Genomic DNA, 25,193 nt, shown 5'->3' with positions numbered 1-25,193 from the left:
ATCCGTCAAACCAGATAAACTCGGAGAATGAGCACTTGAAAGTTGAGACAACCATGGGCACACAACAGTCTTCTCAATAGTTGATTAAGATCGCCATATTAGCTCAATTAAATGAAGGGTAATTGACGCTATAAAAGTGCCTCAAAGATAAATCAGAACAGTTCCAGATACTGTCTATTTGATTGATCCCCAACCTTATCAAAAATAAATCCCTAAATCAGATTTTCCTCTCTAAATTCAATCATTATTGGTAAATCTAAGTTGCAAATTATCAGAGAGGGGACTCATTTCTGCCACCGCAGTCAGTAGAGAGGGGGCTCATTTCTGCCATTGCATTTACTGCTATCAAGTACGTTCCCACATGCAATGGTCCCAGCGACTCCCATCTGCTTTGAAAAACTATCCCATATACCACTATCTTTACTGTGTGGGAGATTCCAGCTAACCAACAGTTACTCTGAAGTGTGAAGAAATCCAGCTAGCCAAGCATGGAAATACTACCACGGTTGACCCAACCCAAGGTTAGTGTTACAGTCGTCAAAATATGCAAGATATCAAAGGCTAACCGTTCTCTAACCGTTAGTGATAGAATAACAAAAGCTACTGGATAATGCATAATTTCACATGTACCATCTGGTGCAAGAAAGATCGAAGCTACGCGGTAAATGACCTTTGTCCCAATGAAAATAGACTGGTTCAACATATAATAAAGGGATATCCGACAACAGATTTATGGTACCTAAGGTCAAACAATTTAACAAGTTGAAATGGAACATGTCCCATTGCAGTATAACACACTCGATGCATCATAAATATTCAAAACAGGTCATTTAAAATGTAAAAGTTGTTGTACTATATCATCCGGCTATTAAAAGAAAGTAAACAAAGAAGGAGAAGTTACTGCTGATAAGTCATCCAACGAAGAGCCCATGTAAAGGTAATTGCGAAGTTCGTATGTGCTCCAGGGTACTTACTAACCTTGACTTGCAATCTTGGCTTAACACAGCCCAACCACATACTTACATAATTCAAGGGCATTCAGGAGAAGGGGACAAAAAGAAAGAGAGATATAGTGCACTGCCCGGCATCCATGGCTTTCATATTTAGACAACAAAGAGCATGAAGCTTCCTCCCAATTAGTCTTTTCCAAAGTCAGCGTTGTAATGTGCACTAGACTCGAGCTTCTTTGCTTCGTTCAGTTTTCGCACCGCCTGAAAACAGATTTTGTTTAATAAAAGAAATCACTTGCACTAACTGTAATTGAAATACCATATCGAGAAAAAAGAGAGGCAGAAAGTCAGAATGGTAACTAGACAAGGCTGACAACAATAACAATAACAACAACATAGGTAGCATTGGAGATAAACTGCTCAGATTTGAACAAGGTTCCCCAGCGAGGTGCTGGCTTCAAACCCTTGCCAAAGCCTCTCAGTTGCAAAGTTTTACTTATCACACCACAGTACGCAGCAAGATAGGATTTTTTTTTTTAACTTAGACAAGACTTACTTTCATGAAATCTTCGTGAATGACATAATCACGTTCAGCACGGATTGCAAACATCCCAGCTTCAGTGCAGACATTCCTTAAATCAGCCCCATTAAAGCCCTGGGAAAGAATCAAACAGTTGTGAAGGTTAGTTTGGCTACTTCAATGAGATTCTCTAAGAAAATGTACGAGAGGGATCAGACCTCAGCCAGTTTTACAACTGCTTCATAGTCGATTTCGCCATGTTTGGCGATCCCAGCAGCATGGATCTTCAAGATTTCCATCCTAGACTGTTCATTAGGCAATGGGATCTCTATCTTTCTGTCAAGTCGCCCTGGACGAAGAAGTGCAGGATCCAAGACATCAGGTCTGTTCGTCGCCATAATCATTTTAACCTATACATCCATTTCAAAACAAGGAGAGGTTGTAATTTACAACCTGCAATAACTTGAGAAACATAGAACTTAAACTAGTGAAACTCCCCATAGCGGTATTTCAACTGCTTTCAAAGACAAAGATCATCATCTAGGCGCATACCTTCCCAAGTTGGTCAAACCCATCAAGCTGATTAAGCAATTCCATCAATGTTCTTTGGATTTCACGATCAGCACTGGTACCCTCGCTGAATCGGCGACCACCAATGGCATCGATTTCATCCATAAATATGATGCAAGGCTTAACAAGAAAACACCACACCAGATGCTCAGGATACTTTTTTGGTCTGGATTGAGGCTAATCAATAATATGTCATGATTGATTCACATAAGACTTTGGCCTTACCTGATGATCACGTGCATAGTTAAACATCTCACGAATCAATCTTGCACTTTCACCTATGTATTTATCAATTATAGCACTTGAGACAACCTACAAACAAAAGATTCGTATTAATCAAAGGAAAACATAAAAATTTCGGATGCGTTATAGAATGAAATAAAAAAATGCGAACCTTTAAAAAGTTGGCATCTATGTTACTGGCAATAGCTCTGGCTAATAGTGTCTTGCCTGTTCCAGGTGGCCCATAGAGAAGAACACCCTGCATATCGAGATTAAAAACATTGAGACTGCAATTCTTCACAATTGGAGTAAAAAGCAAAACAACACATGCAGAAACTAAAATATAGTGCACATTACCTTGGGGGGCTTGATACCAACCCTAAGGAAGAGTTCGGGGTTCATAAGTGGCAGCTCAATAGATTCTCTTAGTTCACGAATCTGATCCGACAATCCACCAACAGCTGAGTAGCTAATGTTACCAGGATCTTCATGAAGCATGTTATAAACAACTGGATCAACCTGAGATCAAAATAATCACCAGATAGGATCAATAATCCACCAGCATTACCATTGAATTGATTACAGTAATTTTCAATCAGTGAGAAAAGATAACCATTTTATTATTTTAACTAATACAGAACAATAACTTACTTCACGTGGAAGGGCACGCATGATTGTGAGAGTTGTCATATCAAGAACGACCCTTGTTCCTGCTGTAAGCTTTTCCTTGTCTACTTTACTGCGGCAACCAACAACGTACCTTGGGCCACTACTTGCTTTAACTATCACTGGAACATAACAACATTATTAGTTAATTATTTTGCTGTCTCCTAGATGTCCCCAACAGATTGGGTAACTGACAGGCATCCCAAATAAAATAAATCCAACTCAAATTTTGCTCCACATATACAGATACCCAAAGATGGCATGGTAAAAATTAACCTTATGGTAGGCGTAATATAGTAACTAGTCTACCCAGAAGCCCCCTGCCGATGGAAAAGAAAAGGAACTTACAGCGTTCATTGTCTAGAGGTCGCAGAACTTCTCCTATAATTTGCCCAACACTCTGAAGAGACTTCAGATCATCTTCAGTTTTAGCATACTCCTTCTTGGAACCTCTTAATGTCTCCCTTGCTGCGCATATACAGATTCATTATTAGTTTCTATTATGACCATAACCAGCCAGCATAAATGTTACAATGCAATATGTAGACATCAACTATTCACAAAATCAGTTCTCTATCAAAAACACAAACTAAACATATCGCGTGAAATTTGATATTCGAAAGCTATTGGCAACAAGTAGCTCGTACTTAAAAGGTCAGTATACTACTCAGCTCACACTGATGATGCTAATTAACAATCACTGTTAGACATGGACAGAAATTCTCAATAAACCCAACCCTTTCTTCCTAATCATACTTATCCTCAACCCCTCCTTTCTAGTATCCCAAAAATTCTTCTTTATACTCTCACAAAATAAGTGTTGCCTCGCCTAGCATTACCAGGTAAATCATGGGTTCAGTAGTAAAAGTCTATCAGCACACTGCATTCCACACACACCTACCACCACCATTGAAAATTCAGCTCATATCTTAAGATCTAAACAAGTAATAATTTTAACTAAGATCTACACAGTCAGAATTAGGGTTCTTATCAATTTCCCAAATATAAAAACCCCTAACTTTTCCGAAAATAAATAAATAACAGAAACCAAAGTGAAAGTAAAGGTAGGGTTTTTGTAAATCGAAGCAAAACGAACCTGTTCTAACTCTTGATTCAAGCTCTTTATGATGCAAGAGCTTCTTACGATAATCTCTACCAGCAGCCTTACGCCGTTCATCTTCTCCTTCCATCCTCTAATTTCAGATTCGGTGGTAGTGGAGATCAAATTCCCTTGCGCGGTGGTAGTGGAGATCAAATTCCCTTGCGCTATATTGATCGATTAAATTAGGTTTATAAATTAGGGAGTTTGCTGTGTGATAAACAAAGGACCCCTTTAAGAACTTAGAAGAGAGAGTGAGAATATAAATGTGACCAAGTTTTCCTCTTTCACAAGTCTACTTCGTTTTATAGTTACACTCCCTTTCCATCAGTAGCTAACAGTATGTGTTTATATCCGGCAAGTTCGCATACATATTTTTTTTTTTTTTTAGTTTGGAACCGTCGTCTTGGGTAACTAGGGTTGTTCATGGTCGGTTTTGGTTCGGTTTCTAGCCAAACCAAAACCGAAACCAATACTATTGGTTTCTAAAAATCTAAACCAAACCAATTCATTAACCATTGGTTTGGTTTCCAAATGGTTCTAGTTGGTTTCGGTTTGTCCCAGTGGTTTTTGGTTAACCAATAATTATGTCAAACCAACAAAAAAAAACACAAATCTACAGATAAAAAAATCGTAGTTGCCGATAGTATTGGTTTACACAAATTTACAGACAAAAAAAATACAAAAAATATCAAGAATAGTTAAAGCTTACTCTAATTCTAGAGATCAAAAGAAGATATATAATATATCTTAATTTAGTTATTGACAAATAAAAAAGAAGGAAGACGGGAAGAAAAAAGTCGAGTAGCAGCGGCTGTAGTTGGGGGTGGAAAAGGGAGGCGACTGAGAGAAGGAGAAGGAGAAAGAGGGAGAGTATCATAATGAAATATTAAATTTAGGGTTTCTATTTATCCTCTAAATCAATGGGTAGAATCTAATACTTGTAAATTAAAGGTAGAAACTAAATTCAAAAATTAATCGGTTTTCTAATGGTTTTTGGTTCGGTTTTAGAGATCAAACCAAACCAAAACCAACACTATCGGTTTTCCACTTTCTACACCGTATCCAATCCATTAATAAATGGTTCGGTTTGGTTTCTTTCTAATTGGTCTGGTTTGGTCCGGTTCCAGCGAAAAACCGAAACCATGTTCAGCCCTATGGGTAACATACTCAACTCCTTATAAGAAGTTATTTTTGGCCCCCTACCTCCATAGTGGGAGGGAGCATACCAACCATCAGACCATTTGATGGTTGGCAGTTTACATACATTTCAAATTTGTACGAAAAATATGAAATTCAATGTATGACACATGAGCTTTAACATGTAAGTTGAATAGAAATTTCCCATAAACTTACATGCTAAAGTTTATGTGTGATTTACGGGAAAAAAATTGATACTCAGTGAGAACACTTACATGTTAAAGTTTATGTGTGATTTATGGGGAAAAAAAATTTGATACTCAGTGAGAACTTTTGTACACAGTTATTTACATAAAATTTAAGGTACCTGGACTAACAGTTGACTGTGAAAAGATTATGTTAGACTGAGTTATAAATTTCAATTCTAATCTTAAACTCAATCTCATCATCTCAGTATTGAATGAAACTCAAGGATGTAATTTTTTTTTTTGAAATAACAATTCTAACAACTCAATAAAGTAAACATGATCCATCCCGATAAGATTTATCTTCACGTCTAATCAAACAAAAAACCAATTTATTATCAATTAAACGAATCAATTAACCATAGCCAGAAAATCCCCCAAATTTCGAGCAAATTAAGAAAACTGCTCTTATTCCTCTCTGTCACTTCCTTATTCATATCATTCTCAGCATCGGCGATTAAATCTTAAGAATCTTTGCATATTCATACAAATGATGTTTTAGGATTCATCAAGCTAATCGTGGTAATGTAGGAGGTGGTGTTGTTATTGAGTGAATAAAAATAGTCCAACAAAGATTAAATTTTTTGGTTTTCTCTTACAGCTAGTATTAATGCAAATGAAGCTAATCGTGGTACTAGCCTTCCTACCTTGACCTATCCTTAAGGTAGCTAAAATACCACCAATAAATACGCATCTTGAGTTGAAGCCTTTATATTCGTTATACCAATATGGCCTTCGCCACTATAATTGTGGTCCTAATACTACTTGTAATTTCATTATTTGTATTACCAGTTGCACTCTGAATTTTATCATTAACTTCATTTGCATTAATACTAGCTGATCCTATAGTACCCTTGAAGTTATCGTTGGCTGAAGATTCATAACCTCCAGTTGGATATAGCTCGGGGGGGGGGGGGGGGATTTTAATTTTCCCGATTGAGTTGGATATAGATCTCTCCAGTTGTGGTTAGAATTTGAATTTTCTTCAAAATCTCCAATTAGGGAAAATTAGAGTCTTCTCCAAACCATTGATAATCACTTCATTTACATGTATAACAATCTCTGACTTTCTCTGATTCTTTTCTTTAGAAAAACTATCAAAAATCAATTGTGAACCATTTCTAAGGTAACATATATAATTTGTTAGAGCAAAAGCTCATTTTAACCTACAAACCTTAGTATATCAAGTATGTTATCATATTTTAGGTGCCAAAGTTATTTGACATCAATATACTAAAGTAAGTTTCGATTGGAACAAAATAAGTAGTAGATATTTAGGATTTTCCAATTTACTCTAGGCGGGTGAAGAATTGAAGATCACACGAAGACATCAACTTAAGAATCTTCACCTAGGTAAGTAACAAGGACCATCCCTTTTCTTATTGAACTCGTTTACTTCTATTTATTTATCAGAAAATCAAGTTTTTTAGTAGTTGATCATAATTCAAAGAAGATCATATCACAGATCGCTTCTTGCTAAGTCTAGTGATGCTTCGACTTCCAAGCACTTGCTTTAAGAACTCCAGAACTAATTTTTAGAGAAAAACATTTGTTTTATTGAAAGCCAAGACTTGCAAATTCATTCGTGAGTTTGTAAGATTTGGTAGTTCACTACTAATGAGTTTCATTCACTTGAGTTCAGAACCTAAGAATTAAGTTTGTGAACATAAATCTTATTGAATTAAAAATCAAAGGAAAATAAGGTCCTCGCGTTTGTGAACATATTACAGTAGTTTTACAAACATATTGTAGATATTTTCACTGAAAACTTTTGTCATTTGAGTTCGCAAACTTACTACGGTGAGTTCACAAATCTATAAAAGAAAAACTTATTTTGAGCTATATTGTCATTTGAGTTCGAACCTATATACACGAACTTTGATAAATCCTCTTGTAGACTTTTTTTCATTTGAGCTCGTGAACCTATCTAGTTGAGTTCTCGAACCTATTAAGGCTTGAATTCTCATGTACACTATTTTTCATTTGAGTTCGTGAATCTATCCTTTTTAGTTCGTGAACCTACTAAGGAAAGGTTCTATTTTATTTTATTTTTGCTCAAAATACTCAACTATGAATTTATAAACCTAAAAGCTTAATGGTCCAAATCCATAACATTTATATCTTTGTGAAAAAGAGATTGTTCCAAGTACACCAATTTTTTCGTTCGAGAACCTGTATAAAAAAACTTGTTATAAGCAATAGGCATATATCTTTGTGAAAACAGTTTCTGATGATTTTGGTAAATTCGTGTGTGTGGATGAGAAACGAGTCTAGACCCTAAACAATGTACTGCGCGATAGTACTTTTGATTCGAGAGATCAATCTGTACAACCCTGGCCTAAACCAAGAAATGACCGTTCCAGGCTTGCTTCGGTCACAAAGTGAAGGAGAAAGGTTGGTCTTAAGGAGGAAAGCAAATAAAGTGTTGAGACCAGAATAGTTGATTCTGAAGGTGTGGTTGTTTACGACTTGTATCAGAAAGTAGAACTGGCTAGCAGAATGGAAAGCTACCAGGTGATTTCAGGTGATTTCTGGATACTGTGTTGTTCTCTGACCAAAACTTGTTATTTTGTGGAAATAGGTGAAACCTATTTATACAAGTCGTAATAAAACGTACCCTGGTCTCGTAGGAAGTGGAAATGATTGAGTGGTGGAAGAGTAATGTGTAACCTCGGGAATTATGCTTCCATAATGAAGGAGGTGGATCCGTTTTACAGCATTACTTCTTGCCATTACTAACCGCCTCACTTTATGACACTTTCTTGTAACGGGCGTATTGCACACCGCACGCTGTAAACCGCCAGACCAATACCCTGATGAGTATCCCCCAGTTTGTGACATGTTTGATGTCTCGAGTGTTTTCGTGGAAAACATGTAGCACTTTGCTACGTGTGGCAAGTTAAAATCAAGAGGCTTGCCGCAGGAAAATAACATGTGACCTAGTAGGATCGTCTTGGCTGGTCGCCTGAAACTTGCCACAAGTCTGCTAGTTCGGTGGCGATCTTGGATGGATGAGATTGCATCTCATGAGGAAGGGTAGTCGTTGATTATGGATAACTTGTGTTGGCGCCTGATAATGGATCAGTGGCGTTTTGGTGCACGTCAGTGGAAATGCGGCATGGATGGCATGGCTCGTGCATGCTAGTGGCACGGTGATGCAAGTGGCGCCTAGCGTAGCCATGACCACTAGTTTTAGGAGGGTGGTCGCCTGAAAGTTGCCACAAGTCTGCCAGCTCAGTGGCGAACTTGGATGGATGAGATTGCATCTCATGAGGAAGGGTAGTCGTTGATTATGGCTACCTTGTGTTGGCGCCTGATAATAGTGCAGTGGCGTTTTGGTGCACGCCAGTAGCAATGCGGCATGGCTGGCATGGCTCGTGCATGCCAGTGTCATGGTGGTGCAAGTGGCGCCTGGCGTAGCCATGGCCACTATTTTTAGGCAACTGGTCGCCTGAAAGTTGCCACAAGTCTGCCAATTCGGTGACAAACTTGGATGGATGAGATTTCATCTCATGAGGAAGGGTAGTCGTTGATTATGGCTACCTTCTGTCGGCGCTTGGAAACTTTGTCTAAATTAGGGTTTAGCATGTTGAAACCCTAATTAGCATATATGGCATGCCGCATCTGGTAGGTGGCGTGTTGCGGGCCCGAGGTGGCATAGTTTTGTGCCACGATTAGGAATTAGGGTTTCATCCACCACCATTAGATTATGGTTGCGCCCATGGCCTATGCTAGCCAAATTGGAGTCCGTTGTGAAGCTGGTCACGCACGGAGAGTAGGTTGGCAAGTTTGGCTCGTTGTCGTGGTAGGTGGCGCGTTTGGCATGTGCACTTGGCATGTTTGTTTGGCGTGTGCGATGTAGGAATTACTGTTTAGTCCAGTTTTTCATGACCCAGTTAATGACTAGTCCACCCGTGAAAAAAATTTACTTGCTAGATTATTTACTCGCCAGTTAATGGCTAGTCCACCCGTGCGATATAGGATTTACTCATGGTTTTGGACTAGATTATTTACTCGCTAGTCCAATAACTTCGTGGAGATTATAAAATATGTTTTTTAAATGCCTAAAACACCTTTCCAGATCTAATTAGTATAAACACATGTAAATATTACTAGTAGTATGTTACTACATACTAATAGTATCAATATGGTGAAACTACATATTAATATGTATTGTACTAATAGTAACAAAAATATGTTACTAGTAAATTAGGTAACTACTTTACTATACTAGTAGTAACTAGTAAACTAGTAGTAGTAGTAAATACTACTAGTATACTAGTAACTAGTATTAATATGTGGTACTAATATTAATATGTAGTATACTAGTAGTAACTAGTATACTAGTAACTAGTATTAATATGTGGTACTAATATTAATATGTAGTATACTAGTAGTAGTAACTAGTACACTAGTATAATATAACAGTATTGATATGTAGTACAATACATATTGATACTACATATTAATATGTAGTATCCATATGTTGATACTACATGTTGATATGTAATATCGATACATAACATAACAATATTTATTTATATATAGTACATAACATATTGATACTACATATTGATATGTAGTAGCAATACATAACATAACAGTGTTTATTTATATGTACATAACATATTGATACTACATATCGATATGTAGTATACTAGTAGTATATTAGTATAGTATACTAGTATTACTAGTACTATACTAGTAACATATGTTACTAGTAACGTATGTAGTATGCAGTAATATATGTAGTAATAGTAACATACGTAGTATTATATATTAGGGTTAGTAGAGTAATTTTACTCTTTTTAAAACTTTTTTGGACTAGCGAGTAAATATGTTTTCCCGCTGGGCTACCATTAATCTGGGTCGGGTTTAGTGGACTAAACAGCAAAGTTCCTGTGTGCGATTGGCATGTTTAGCATGCCGCTTGGCATGTGCGCCTGGCATGCCGTTTAGCATGTGCGCCTGGAATGCGCGTTTTGGCATGTTTGGCATGCCGTTAGCATATGAGCATGGTTTTGGGAATAGGGCCGGAAAGTACGGGCCCGACCACAACACATGGGAGTGTGGCAGGTTTAAGGCAACCTAATTGGTCGACAAAGGAGTAGGGTTGGTTAGGTAACATGGGGGCGCGGCCAAGTGGCGCCAGCTGGCCTGTAGCGTGGCCACGCTTCCTGTTATTGTTTCTCCTTCTCCGCACCTTAGCTACTCTTTGTTTTCTGATTTTGGACAAGACTCTGCACCTATTAATCCGCGGTGGATCAATTTCTTAGTTGCTTAAGCGTAATTTTGACCAACGGGTCTAATATACTGTGCAGGGTGCAAAACCCCTAATTGTTTACAAATTAGTCAGGTTTATGAGTTTTTTTGTGAGTTATCACAATAATTTATTGGACTTTGTGTGCTGCCACAGAATTCCTTATTTACAGAGTGCAGTGTGCTTTCTATCTGAGCGTTTTGTGCAATGGCCTTAACTTTGGTACTTGGAGATCCGTGCTACTCTGCTGCGAGTAAACACAAATCCGTCATGCCATACCGATATCAAGGGTTCTGCTAGGGAACATAGCACATGAAAAGTACTTAGTGAGTCTTATACAGGTGAGGTGCCGAAATTTACAAAGTATTTGCGATTGTCGCTACATCCACCAGTCTGGGTAAATTTCATGTAGATATATTCAACGGCTCAATAAATATGCTAGTGGAGAGGTTGACACTCATGGATTTGTTTCCTTACAGGGTGACGTCACATCAGATTTAAGGTTTTACAATTTTAACCCTAAGCTAAAAACCACCATCAACATTAAGTTCTCTGCTTATCTCGGAACAGTGACATTGTTGCGGGGTAAGCATCAGATGGTGAAAGGCAAGGATAAAATCGAAACGGAAAGTCATGAAGAGATTGTCATGAATATTTGGCTAACCTTTGTCAGGAGGCATGAAGAATTTGTGACCCTTGCATTGGAAGCTTTGCATAAATTCGGCTTGGCCATAGGATGTTGGCGTCAGCGCTGTAACTTTGGTTACTGATTGGCAGCGGTGGCAGTACGACTTGGTCCGCGGAACGGGTTCTGGCCGGCTACAGAAAGGTGGATGGCGTTGCTTTGGCTGACTAGGTCAATGGCGTTGCTGGCTTTGGAAAGGTGAATGACGCTGGATAGGACGCGGACTGTTGGCGCTGGGGATGGCCTGTTGGCGCTGGCTGTGGAGCGGAGAAGATGTCGCTGCTTTGAACGGCTAAGATGAGTGTTGAGGTGGTGGAGCCGTCATCACTATAATGTATTGAGGCAGTATGCCTGAAAAAAGAGTAGTGAGTGTTGAGGATTTTACACGTCTCAACACTAAGTTAAAGGATATGTTGAGGCAGCATGCTTGGCAACACAATAGTGGTGTCGAGGAATTCCACGTCTCAACACTAAGATATTTTAAAATTTATTGAATATGCATAATAGATATAAAACATTTAGTTTAGGGATAGTTACTTAGCTCTGTCTCCGCTAGGCATGTCCTTCGCGCATGATTGGGCTTTGGGTATTTTAAGCTCCCTCATGAGTGAGCAGCATCAGGCGTTAGTGATGACATAAGGATGATGACGGGTTGATAGACAGACAAAAGTCCCTAGGTATTTGATGTGATGAAGCAAAAGGTGGCCACAACTATGAACCTTGGCTTGCTGCAATCACGATCCTTGACAGGGAGGAGTGTGGTGTCTACGGGCACGAACCTTGAAAGGAAGGAGCGTGGCGGCTACGACACGATCTTTGGTAGGAAGAAGTGGCGGCTACGGCACGATCCTTGGCAGGAAGGAGGCGTTGAAGCGGCTTCGGATCTTGGAGAGGACGTTAAAGCTTATGGAGCAAAAAGCTGAAGCTTCGGCTTCGGATCCTGGAGCAGCTTATGAAGAGAACGCTGAAGCGGAGCGGCTGCTGGAGCGAACATTGAAGCGGAGCCGCTGCTGGAGAACGTTGAAGCGGAGCCGCTGCTGGAGAAAGTTGAAGCGGAGACGCTGCTGGAGAAATTTGAAGCGGAGCGACTTATGGAGAGAACGTTGAAGCGCCTCCTGAAGAGAAACGTCGAAGCGGATCCTGGAGAAAACCCAGTGAGGGCGCTATTAACCCTTGACTTCGAAAAACGACTTGATATGATATGGCATATGGGAAGACGACACAAATAGTGCTGGTCGGTAAGTCGTGTTTTTCTCCTCATTGGAAAGAATACGCTTCTTCTATTTGATTATCCCTTGCAACTCTCAGAGCCTTGACGGTTACAATGTTAAATTCGGAGGCCGCGTCAATCAGCGTATTTTCAAAGTCGACATCCTTCAAGTGAACAGTGGTTAGGAGCCCCCAGATCCATATATCAATCGTGCTTTCCAAGAGAGGTTAGGGTTTGGGAACGGATTCCCTGGATGGAAACAGCTGCTTTACTGATGTAGTGCGGTTGAGGGCTACAAATATGTCTTGACGCTGCGCCTTGGAGAAATACAGAATCTCACATAAATGTTTCATCATAGACTGGACGATTTTGTGGGCGAAGTCCCCAAAAATCATGCAGATGGGAAGAGGGTCTCTGTGAACTCAGGAGGGTTGCTGATTTTCTTTGCTTCGATTTGTGGAAGTCGTTCCTGATCTTCACGTGTGATGAAATTGGATTGCGGATTCCCTTCTACTGGGCGTTCAAGAGTAACGCGAGCCTCTTCATCTATAAACGCGCGTCCTGCTGAAGTGCCTGCGCCGGATGTTAAAAGTATTCCTTGTCAACTCCATCTGGGGTTGACATGACTTTTGTGGTAGCCGCTCCGTTAGTGTCTTGAGGAAAATAGGTATCTCTTTATGAGTTGTAGCCATGTTTGTCTGAGCCTTACGAGAACCTTTTGTCTTTCCATCAAATCAACAGTGATAAGAGAAGATCGGCTTCTTCTGTCTCCTCCAGTCTCTGGTCCTGATGGTGGAGTAGCAGCGGCTCTGGTGACGGTTGGATCTGTCACACTTGAAGAAACGTTGGGAGTAGCGGCAGAGGATCTGGCTATGGTGATCCGTGGTGTAACACCTAAAAGAACATTTTCCGCGCTGCTGGTGTTAGCAGGTGGCGTATTAATGCCACTGGAAGGAACGTTAGTACCAGGGATGATTTCAGCGCTAGTGTTCTCAGGGTTTGTTGTTGATCCATACCTGAATTATACCATCTTGAGATCGGGTTGAAGAATGAAATTGGAAATTGGAAATTTATGTTGTAACCGAGAGATTAATCTCCCACTGTGGTCCCCAATTATTTGTGGGTGAAAACGGTTTCTACTAACTTTGGTAAATTCGTGTGTGTGGATGAGAAACGAGTCTAGACCCTAAACAATGTACTGCGCGGGAGTACTTTTGATTCGAGAGATCAATCTGTACAACCCTGGCCTAAACCAAGAAATGTCCGTTCCAGGCTTGCTTCGGTCACAAAGTGAAGGAGAAAGGTTGTTCTTAGGGAGGGAAGCAAAGAAAGTGTTGGGACCAGAATAGTTAATTCTGAAGGTGTCGTTGTTTACGACTTATATCAGAAAGTAGAACTGGCTAGCAAGAAAGCTACCAGGTGATTTCAGGTGATTTCTGGATACTGTGTTGTTCTCTGACCAAAACTTGTTGTTTTGTGGAAATAGTTGAAACCTATTTATACAAGTCGTAATAAAACCTACTCTGGTCTCGTAAGAAGTGGAAACGATTGAGTGGTGGAAGAGTAATGTGTGACGTCAGGAATGATTCTTCCATAATGAAGGAGGTGGATCCGTTTTACACCATTAATTCTTGCTATTATTAACCGCCTCACTTTATGACACTTTCTTGTGACGGGCGTATTGCACGCCGAACGCTGTAAACCGCCAGACCAATACCCTGATGAATATCCCCCAGTTTGTGACATGTTTGATGTCTCGAGTGTTTTCGTGGAAAGCATGTAGCACTTTGCTACCTGTGGCAAGTTAAAATCAAGAGGCTTACCGCAGGAAAATAGCATGTGACGCTAGTAGGCTCGTCTTGGCTGGTCGCATGAAACTTGCTACAAGTCTGCCAGTTCGGTGGCGATCTTGGATGGCTGAGATTGCATCTCATGAGGAAAGGTAGCCGTTGATTATGGCTACCTTGTGTTGGCGCCTGATAATGGCGCAGTGGCGTTTTGGTGCACACCAGTGGTAATCCGTCATGGATGGCATGGTTCGCGCATGCCAGTGGCACAGTGGTGCAAGTGGCGCCTGGCGTAGCCATGTCCACTAGTTTTAGGCGGCTGGTCGCCTGAAAGTTGCAACAAGTCTGCTAGCTCGACGGCGAACTTGGATGGTTGAGATTGCATCTCATGAGGAAAGGTAGTCGTTGATGGCTACCTTGTGTTGGCGCATGATAATTGCGCAGTGGCTTTTTGGTGCACGCCAGTGGAAATGCGGCATGGCTGGCATGGCTCGTGCATGCCAGTGGCACGGTGGTGCAAGTGGCGCCTGGCGTAGCCATGGCCACTAGTTTTAGGCGGCTGGTCGCCTGAAAGTTGCCACAAGTCTGCCAGTTCGGCGGAGAACTTGGATGGCTGAGATTGCATCTCATGAGGAAGGGTAGACGTTGATTATGGATACCTTCTGTCGGCGCTTGGAAATTTTGTCTAAATTAGGGTTTAGCATGTCGAAACCCTAATTAGCATATATGGCATGCCGCATGCGGTAGGTGGCATGTTGCGGGCTCCAGGTGGCATAGTTTTGTGCTACGATTAGGAATTAGGGTTTCATCCACCACCATTAGATTATGGCCGCTCCCATGGCCTATGCTATCCAAATTGGAGTCCATTGTGAAGCTGGTCACGCACGGAGAGTAGGTTGGCAAGTTTGGCTCGCTGTCGTGGTAAGTGGCGCATTTGGCATGTGCACTTGGCATGTTTGTTTGGCGTGTGCGATTGGCATGATTTTGGCATGTTTGGCATGCCTCTTTGCATGCGCGCCTGGCAAGTTTGGCATGTCGTTTGGCATGTGTGCCTGGCATGCGCGTTTTGGCATGTTTGGCATGCCGTTAGCATATGAGCATGGTTTTGGGAAACCAACTTGGTATGGTGATCTCTTGACACAATTTCCAACCCTTTTAAGGCTGTGGCAGGCTTAATGTGACCTGATTGGTCGATAGGGAATAGGACCGGCAAGTACGGGCCCAGCCACAACTCATGGGAGTGTGGCATGTTTAAGGCGACCTGATTGGTCGACAAAGGAGTAGGGTCGTTTAGGTAACATGGGGGCGTGGACAAGTGGCGCCAGCTGGCCTGTGGCGTGGCCACGCTTCCTCTTATTGTTTCTCCTTCTCCGCAGCTTCGCTACTCTTTGTTTTCTGATTTTGGGCAGGACTCTGCACTTATTAATCCGCGGTGGATCAATTGCTTAGTTATTTAAGCGTAATTTTGACCAACGGGTCCAATATACCGCGTTGGGCGCAAAAACCCGAATTGTTTGCAAATTAGTCAGGTTTATGAGTTTTTTGTGAGTTATCACAATATTTGATTGGACTTTGTGTGCTGCCACAAAATTCCTTATTTACAGAGTGCAGTGTGCTTTCTGTCTGAGTGTTTTGTGTAATGGCCTTAACTTTGGTACTTGGAGATCCGTGCTACTCTGCTGCGATTGAACACAAATCCGTCATGCCATACCGATAGAAAGGGTTCTGCCGGGGAACATAACACAGGAAAAGTACTCAGTGAGTCTTATATAGGCGAGGTGCCGAAATTTACAGAGTGTTTGGGATGGTTGCTACATCCACCAGTCTGGTTAAATTTCATGTAGATATATTGAACGCCTCAATAAATATGCTAGTGGAGAGGTTGACACTCATGGCTCCGTTTCCTTACAGAGTGACGTCACATCAGATGCAAGGTTTTACAATTTTAACCCTAAGCTAAATACCATCATCAACAACTACCAACTCAAACAAACTTAATTCCTACACTCATGTGTATCTTGTTGCAAGATTATCCTCCAAACCTAAGGATATTCGTGATGAAAGGTTCGATTTTCAAAGACTTTACTTGGAATTCGTGAAGCACATACTCACCTATCTTGAAAAAAATATAGTTCTGAAACTTGTATTTGTATTGCTTGGTAGTTTTTGTCTATTCTAAGGTTCTTCTTTTCTGATATAATGTCATTCACAAATTGCACATGAAATCCAGATTTGATTGAAAACAACAAACACGATTGAGTATATAACTCGTATCTATTGAAATCATCTTTAGGTGTAAGATTTTTATTCTAGATAAGTTCTAGTTGTTTATTATATAGATGGAAGATTGGGTATCTCTATAAGTCTAGAAAAGTAAAAACCCTAGTCTTGGATTTAATCGTCTAAATTCAGGGAAGTGATTTCCATCTTTGATCTTATATCAAACTAAAATTTTTAGGCGTTCTTTCTGAGGCAGGCTATCTCTAGTAAACTCCTAGAGCTGTAAATGACTTCAGTTAACGGAATCAACTGCATAAGTTCTTGTCATGCATCCGAAGGGTGCTCATATCCTATTCTTTTTTATTAGTAGTATTTAAGAAAACAATATATGTAGTTAGTAGTATAATGAGTGGACGTGATGTAAATGGCATTGTCAGTTGTTAGATGCTAGGTCAGAAGAAGGGATAGATATATAAGCAGAAGGTTTGTAATTAAAATCTTATGGAAATATAATCAATCAAACATAAATTTTTGTTCTTCGGTATGTGTTCATCTGAACTAGAGGGCTTGATTTGTGAGAACAAAGAGGTTAATATCCCATTATCGATCCAGTTTTGTCATCTTACTATCTAGTACATGATAATTGGCGTCAAAGCCGCTGGATTCTGCTAATTTTTTCAATAGAGGGTATATATGAATTTTATCCATGAGCATTCACATAAATTGAATTATTATCACAGAATATTTATGGCTTGGGAAGATATCAAGTTGCAGTGGCAGAGAAGCTGGATGGCGACCTCTCAAGCAAGTATCTGGATGGATACACTTCTTTTTAATAGAAATACAGACAATATCGATGATAAAGAACATGATGTATCTGAGAATTCAACAAAAAGTCTTGGATTACTCCAATCAGTGGTTCAACAATTAAAGACAATGAAGAATTACATCGTTGATCACATGGAACCAAATCCTGCTGTTTCAGATTCAGTAAGGATTTCAGTCAGAAATCTTCAATTCAATCACCAATCTTCAATTCCAACAACAAAAGATGAAAATGATTATCTCAATTGCAATTTGATTCTGCCATTTTTCTTTAAAGAGAAGAAGGATTCAACAATTGTATACTCGCATAAAAATAATCCTTCCATAATTGGAGTACTTTGATGGATACTAATCAAATCGAAAATGTTGTTGGTAAAGAGATCCCGATTTTCTACAAACCATTGACTGGTGAGTGTTTAACCAATGGTCCCAATTCTTATCATAGCCTATTCGATTATGGAAAAGAGTTCAAATTTATTTCAGGGTTTTGTTGTTTTTTCTAAATGTTATTCTGAATTTGGATTTAAATTTTATATGGGTTTGAAATTGTTGGATAGATACTGTAGTTTAAGAGCCGTTTTATATGATTCAAGGGATAGTAATCCAATTGTTTGTATACCAACTAATGGTGGTGTTATTATTACTGGTTGGTGTTTTTAAATGAATCGTTGCTCTTGTTTGATAAAATGTTTGAAAGTGTAGCTTGGAATTTGAAAGGTATTGGAGTTGATTTCCCCTTGCAGCTCAAAATAGGTAAGGTGAGTTACAAATAAATATTTGATGATTACTTCTTCCTTATATTTAATTCTGTGCATAGAATGTTTGATCCCGTAAAAGTTTCCAATTTATTGAGGTTTTTTTTTTACCTTACTGTTTTTTTTTAATTTGAAAACCCGGGGGTACCAAATTACACCACCAACTTTTTCTTAGGCAACCTGTATGGACAAACTTAAATACAATTTCGAGAGTTCAACTTAATGAATATAAATCAAGGAAGAATATTCAGAGTTATATCTCTTTCTCTCACAATCAGAAAGTTTATAGAGGCAAGTCCGTGAACCCGATTTGCGGGCGAGAGTACTTGGTGATTCCAAAGATCAATTTTCAAGTATCGATCAAGTCGTATCCAACAAACAATGATGGATGTGTCTAATTTGATTGATTAATGCAAAACCTGTGATATTTAAATTATAAAGATAAACAATATAATGCGAAAAAAGAAATAACACAGACTCTAGAAGTTTTGTTAACGAGGAAACCGCAAATGCAGAAAAACACCGGGACCTAGTCCAGATTGAACACCAAACTGTATTAAGCCGCTACGGACACTATCCTACTACCAATTAACTTCGAACTGGAATACAGTTGAGACCGAATTAAACCCTCACGGCAATTCAGTTACAGTCGCGTCCTTACGCCTCTTGAATTCCAACAGGACTCTACGCAATTGATTCCCTTAGATGACGTCACACCAACTAAGAGTTGCTTCAACTCAATTGAAGACTTTAAACCAACTTGCATCCCACAAATAAGCCTATATGTGTGATTTCCTTTTTGAGCGTGATCAAGGTGATGAAAATCGATAGCAATAGACAAAGTCTAGCTAACATCAAAATCCGGACTTATACAACCCGAAGTGCAGCCTAGATTATATTCACCCCACAAGTATTAAACTTGTGTAATCAACAAAGTCTGAGATGAAGAGAACTTTGATGATTTCTATCTGTCTTGTTCAAGTGAGCAGCTCAACAATCGAACAAGATCAGGATACTCGAGCTATCAGATAAACAATAGCTAGACCTGGCATTATGAATCCCTATGAAGTCTTTGTAGTTGCTAAACCCTATAAGGGTTTTAGGAAGAGGACGACTCTAGTTTACAACTAGGACACACAAAGAAAATTAGTATCGGGATTCAAAGATCCCATTTTTTTAAGATTCCCCTTTTATAGACATTCAAAGCATAGGTATCTTTAGGTTTAAGCTAAGATAGCTTTGGAACCAAGCAAACAATATCCGTCGTTATATGAATCTTTGAATATGATCAACATGATCAAGATATACACTCTGGTTAGGATGAACCGTAACCGAACCGTGTATAAGACCACGCTCATGAATGGTTAGTCGAAGCTAGCCAACTGAACTACAAGCTTGAGCATTTTCATAAACACTTGAGGCTTAACTCAAAACACAATCATGTGGTCAAATATATCTATGATGTTTTGAGAGATTATTCAAATGTTAATTATCTCGAATAAATAATTTTATGTGCGTATGAATTTAATCGACATGGTAAGTAGGCGTACAAGGTACAAATACTTAACCTATTTGTGAATAGTTATGTATGGTACGTGTACCGGTATGTAAACCTTAAGACATAGCCGAGTTCCGGAGTTCACAGAAATTTTTCGGTATGCGTACTGGTATGGATACCATTTACACATAACATAGTTCCGGAGTCCTCAGAACTTTTGTGGTATGCGTACTAGTATGGATACCATTTAAACATAACCATGTTCGGAGTCCACAGAACTTTTCTGGTACGTGTACTGGGTTGGGTACCAAACCGGTTCCGTAACCAACAGTTCTTTTCTAGTACACGCACTACACCAAAACATCCGACTTGGGACGGATATAGGTGTTGCAATGGATTTCACCAACGCTTATATCGATTGGAAATATGGCATAGCAAATTTGTGTGCAACGCGTATATCCGTTGGTTAAATTAATTTGCACAACGCATAAAAACGGGTCACCCGGTTTACCAACGTTTCTGAAGCAACGCATTCTTTAATTTGTGCAATGCTTATAATAATTTAGGCAACGTATTACTCTAATTTGAGCAACACTTATATACGTTGCAAACCAATTTACAGGTGAAAATAAATAAATTCTGATGATAATTCCAGGTAAAAAAAAAATTCTGACGATAATTCCAGCGGATATCTGCACCTTCATATACCATTATAGATCAACTAAAAGACCCAATTTTTCATATCGAAAGAATCTCATAAACACATCATTATTCATCATCACAATCCATCAAGATACATTCATATATATCGGCTTCTAACAGATGAACTATAATAAACCATACAATTATTTGGTTGATTCAAAGATAAATATGAACTTTGGTCAAGAATCCAAGTTTCTGAATTTGGCAATATGAAAGTTAGTTCATAAGAATACCTTCAGTTGTTTACATATATTGTATAATGAGAAGTACCAATGCTGGAAGAGCATTAATATCAATCCTGCAGAGTACAAGACAGAATTATAATCCAACTGAAGTTGATACACAAGCCTCATAGTTATTGACAAAACCAAAATGTTGACACTTCAAGACATCAAAAGAAACCTCAACAGAAAACTTACTTGGTAAACAATGTTTGTCTTTGGGTAAAATTCAATGTGTTAATGGTAGATAAGATAACACAGAACCGGAGGGTATTGGCACCTTATATGGAAACATAACCTGCAATTGCCTTCCATCATCGACTGCGTACATCTGAACAAGTATAAAAGAGAAACAAGCTTTGTTAATTACGACGACGAAAATAGTAATTAGTAAATGTTCAGATTCCTAGAGTAATTAAGTAGTGGTGGTCATCTGCATAGTTAACAAGAATATCGTAAAGATGAATAATTAACAATACTAGCTTTAGTAAAAAAAACACAACTCACATGCAAAACAATTTCACCCAACCTACAAATATCCAGAGAAATAATTGTATATCAAGAAAGGAACCTGCTTAGCTAGAGTGCAATCATGATCTGGTGAATTCAGGATTTCATAGGAAAACACTGAGAAGTTAAGAGCAAGTCCAAGCCTTATTGGGTGAGTATTCAGCAAAAACAATATCCTACACCAGCAACAACAAAAAATGAGACCGGGATCAAAACCACATTAAAAAAGAGAGGCAGATCCTACTTTACATATGGTTTTTAAGAAAAATACAGAGCGACCCCCAACTGATTGCTGACTAACACATGCAATGATCTGACTGATATTATCGGGGGACGCATTGGATCCGCACTGCAACATAATCAGAGGGATGTTTCACCAATGTAGTTTTACTTTTTTCGCTTACAATTTTGTTTTATTCTTCGGTTCCCATACAAACCTGGGACCAATTAACCAGAGAAATGAAAATATTGTACGCCATCATTTATTAATAAAGATAAATGTCAAACAAATGCAACCACATAACATGATTTACCTTTCAAGTTTTCTCTCTCAAGCCATTCAGAAGATAAGTTAGCTCAAGTTCCAATATTTGAACAGATCACAACCTGGTTGAATTTAAAGTGTCCCATTTTTGTATTTCTGAACAAGTGCATCATTTATTTGTTTTTCCTTTTTGATCCTATCTTGTATTTCTTTACTTAGATACTTTCAAGGTTGGATATCATCAATACCAATCGAGAACCCATGGTTCCCAATCCAGTGAGCACTGCAAGAAAGAAAGGAATATAGAGTACAATGTACACGCGTACGAAATGGATAATAGTACTTGCAAAGAATCAACTACTGTAATATTTGGCTTGTCTCAGTGAGGCTAAGATCATTATATTTTTAATCAAATAGGACAAGGATATCATCGACTACATAGTAAAACTATGCACAAGATATTTCGCGAAATAGATTTCCTCACTGATCTAGTGAACCACAACTTATCATAAGCCTAAAGGTTCATGAAAGATTATTACCTCAACTTTGCTAGAAGGTTCATACAAGCAGCAATATGTACATTGTAATCTTTAAGAAGAACAAAAAAAATCCGCCATTTCCTGGAGGTGAATTCAGAGGGAAAGAAATCCTGGGAAGTTTAGAAAATCAACAAAACAAAAACATAGTTGCACGACATAAGCTTTTCCATCCAATCCCACGATAGGAAGAGAAGATCTCAAAGTGCCCATTCAAGAACAGCAAACGGGCAACATGTGTGGTACACACTACACAGGACATAATGATTGATTCAAGAAATTAATCCAAAGGAGGACCAAGCTTGTATATAAAAGTGATAATCTCCGTAAAATGGTTTGCTTATCTGTTGAAATACTTAACTTTGGTGGGTATAACTAATATAAGCCGATGTATGTACTCCCAATCACCACCTACCAATCCCAGACATAGTTGAAGGTGTTCCGTGTCACTTGTTTAACCAGAAACTCCATTTTAAGATTTTAAATAGGTGGAACTCTGTAAGATGTGGGAGTTCTCATGCCAGTGACATCTTTTGATACAACATGATTCCTTAAAATAGAATCCCTTAATGCTTAACAGTGCTACTTGACACAAACCAATACGAAACCTAATCCATCCAAACTAAATATGTCACTTGCAATATATCACATGACGATAAATATTGCAGAAGACAAATAAAAAAGAAGAAACAAAATATGCAGATTTTGCAATAATTTAGATATGAGTAGGTAAAGGAACCCACCTAAAGTAGCTTTACCAACTTTCCCACAAATGAGTTCACTCTTCTAAATATAGACAAATCCTTCTTTAGAGCATGATGTTTCTTTGCCCTGCTAGTAAGATTTCTTCGCAACAGTAAGATTCACAAAGACCCTCATCTGAGCATGAGGGCGAATTAGAACGCTGAACAGCTGTTTCCCAGTCCAAAGCTCTACTGGCTGTGGTCCTGTGGACAACCAATTTCATTTCAATTAGTGAAAACTGACGTATGTAAAAACAACGGAACGACATAAAACAGGACAATTTACACACACTTTTGCATAATAGCAAGTGTTTTTTTTTCTTTGTGTCGTTCGATGAAGAAGCCAAATTTTGATAGATCTCTTACCAATTGAAGGATATATGCAAGACCACAGCTAAAAAGTCCATGCAAGACTACTTGCATCTAGGCGAACAACATTTTACACGCCAATTTTTATTTGCAAGAAACTAAGTCAGGAGTAGATCCCAATTATTCTGTAAAAAGGTAGCTGCATTCACCTTTGCATCCATTTGAACTAAATACTCATGGATCTCTTGATTCAAAGATACAATGAATAGAAGCAACCTTTGTTTCTAACTTATATATGACAAAAGGCAATTCCAAGAATAGTAGAAATACCATCAAAGCTGCCCAAACATCATCTTTAAAATAATCTGGCACGGTCCTCCACTTAGCGAAGTTAACTGGAACATGACTTCTGATTAGATCTTCTGCCCTAGTAGAGAATTTGCAAGCATAATCTCCCACAGAATAAAGTGTAAGAACTAGTGTAAGCTAAGTAAGAATAAAGTGAGGGTGCCCAAATACAAAACCAGAGAGGCTTTTGGAGTTTTGGATGGATACTGGTGAACATATACACAATTCTATCTCCAATGAAAGGGAGATACTCCCTTGAGTACAAATTCTTAACCCAAATTGTACATGGATACCAGTGAATCTGAATTGGCCGCAATTGGTCTGACTATGAATGCAATGTTTGTTTGGTATTATTGGTGATACCAGTTCTTACTGAAAAAAGGCATGAAAAGGTAAATTAGAAGAGTGCACAAAAGCATGCAAAGCTCAGCTGCTAATTGGCCCTACCAGTTCTTCATTATTGTACAACGAAAGTGAGAACCACCATTATGATTGTGTTTGGGAAGACAAGGAAGGGACCCACCCAGATTCAAAGCGTATATCCACTGAAAATGGGGACCCCCTCCTTTCTTTACTTTCTGTGAAATGAAATGTGATGTTTTCAGCATTTACACCGTTTACTTCCGACCTTTTCTAATCTGTCAATGGAACATCAGTACTATGGTTCCCGTAACTTAAAAACATCAAAACAACTTCAATAAACTGAAATTTAAATACACCCCATGCTTTAAAATTACATAATGTAAAAAAAGAACACCAAAAACTATACATGCAGTAAGACTCCAACTTCACAGAGTTAGGTCAAATAATAGATCAAAAGATACCCAACGAAATCAAAATTAAACAACAGTAGTAGTAGATATTGGTTTATACCTGATGATGATCAACAAAGCAACCAACTATCACATGAATTGATTTTGGATTTCAGGAACAAAATTGATTTTCTAGGTTTAGGAATTTTTTCAGATTTTTAGAAAATAGATCGAGATTTGTGGGTTTTGATTAGATTTTTCATATGGTTAGTAAATCTAAAGAGATCTCTGGGTTGGTTTTGATTCTGAGAGAAAACTTGGGTTAACTCTCTGCAAAAAAGAGAGAGAGCAAAAGACGAAAATGAAAATAAGAGAGAGAATATTTGGTGAACTAATTTTAAGATTTTCTAAAAAAGAAAAATAATAACAATAAAACATATCTAGATATTAAAAAGACAAGACTACTAAAAGCCCACGAAAATATCTGATATTACATAAATGGCATTGATGTACAACGTTTTTACACGTTTCAAAAACGTTGCTTTATTAATTTCATTTAACTAACCAATATTATTTATTTTGTGCAACGTATTTTTCGACGGACTTTTAACAGTGGCGTACTGGTTTGCGTACCGATCCATATTCACGAGTCGACGGACTTTTAACGGTTTGCATACTAATATGCATACCAAAAATCGGTTTGTCGGCATATAGCTACTCTGTTACGTGTACTGAGTACATGTATTACAGCTTCAGACTTATAACAGTTTTCCCAGTTTGTAGAGATACGTATGATCCCTGTACCTTGGTGACTATTATTTTAGAGGCGGAATTCAGAATAATAATAGACAAAAACTAAAAAACAGAACATAAAGTAGTAATTCAACGAGATATATCTTCTCTATATTATGAACAAGAAAACGATTACAATTCTCT

General features: G+C 38.6%; 1 protein-coding gene and 1 long non-coding RNA gene across 6 annotated transcripts; both read right to left on the bottom strand.

Annotated features, from left to right (window-relative positions):
• Positions 1-671: 671 nt before the first annotated feature.
• LOC113306475 (26S proteasome regulatory subunit S10B homolog B) lies at positions 672-4,256 on the bottom strand. Its single transcript, XM_026555404.1, has 11 exons — positions 4,189-4,256; positions 4,025-4,158; positions 3,277-3,396; positions 2,914-3,050; positions 2,620-2,781; positions 2,435-2,521; positions 2,266-2,352; positions 2,023-2,160; positions 1,689-1,880; positions 1,507-1,605; positions 672-1,211 (listed from the first exon to the last, which is right to left on the bottom strand). The coding sequence occupies exons 2-11, from the start codon at positions 4,116-4,118 to the stop codon at positions 1,137-1,139; spliced, it is 1,191 nt and encodes a 396-aa protein (XP_026411189.1). The 5' UTR covers positions 4,119-4,158; positions 4,189-4,256; the 3' UTR covers positions 672-1,136.
• Positions 4,257-20,468: 16,212 nt separating this feature from the next.
• On the bottom strand, positions 20,469-24,627 carry LOC113304867. 5 transcript variants are annotated; one of them, XR_003338459.1, is made up of 6 exons: positions 22,849-24,627; positions 22,109-22,713; positions 21,619-21,852; positions 21,147-21,261; positions 20,774-20,906; positions 20,469-20,652 (listed from the first exon to the last, which is right to left on the bottom strand). It is a non-coding gene; the product is annotated as an uncharacterized LOC113304867 (long non-coding RNA). The 5 variants fall into 5 exon arrangements; XR_003338457.1 differs by having other exon boundaries at positions 22,109-23,052; positions 23,488-24,627; XR_003338460.1 differs by having other exon boundaries at positions 22,109-23,052; positions 24,379-24,627.
• Positions 24,628-25,193: the final 566 nt, after the last annotated feature.

The sequence above is a fragment of the Papaver somniferum genome, chromosome 8 (genome assembly GCF_003573695.1).
Source record: "Papaver somniferum cultivar HN1 chromosome 8, ASM357369v1, whole genome shotgun sequence".
Lineage (NCBI taxonomy): Eukaryota > Viridiplantae > Streptophyta > Magnoliopsida > Ranunculales > Papaveraceae > Papaver > Papaver somniferum.
This window is presented reverse-complemented; position numbering and strand designations above follow the sequence as displayed.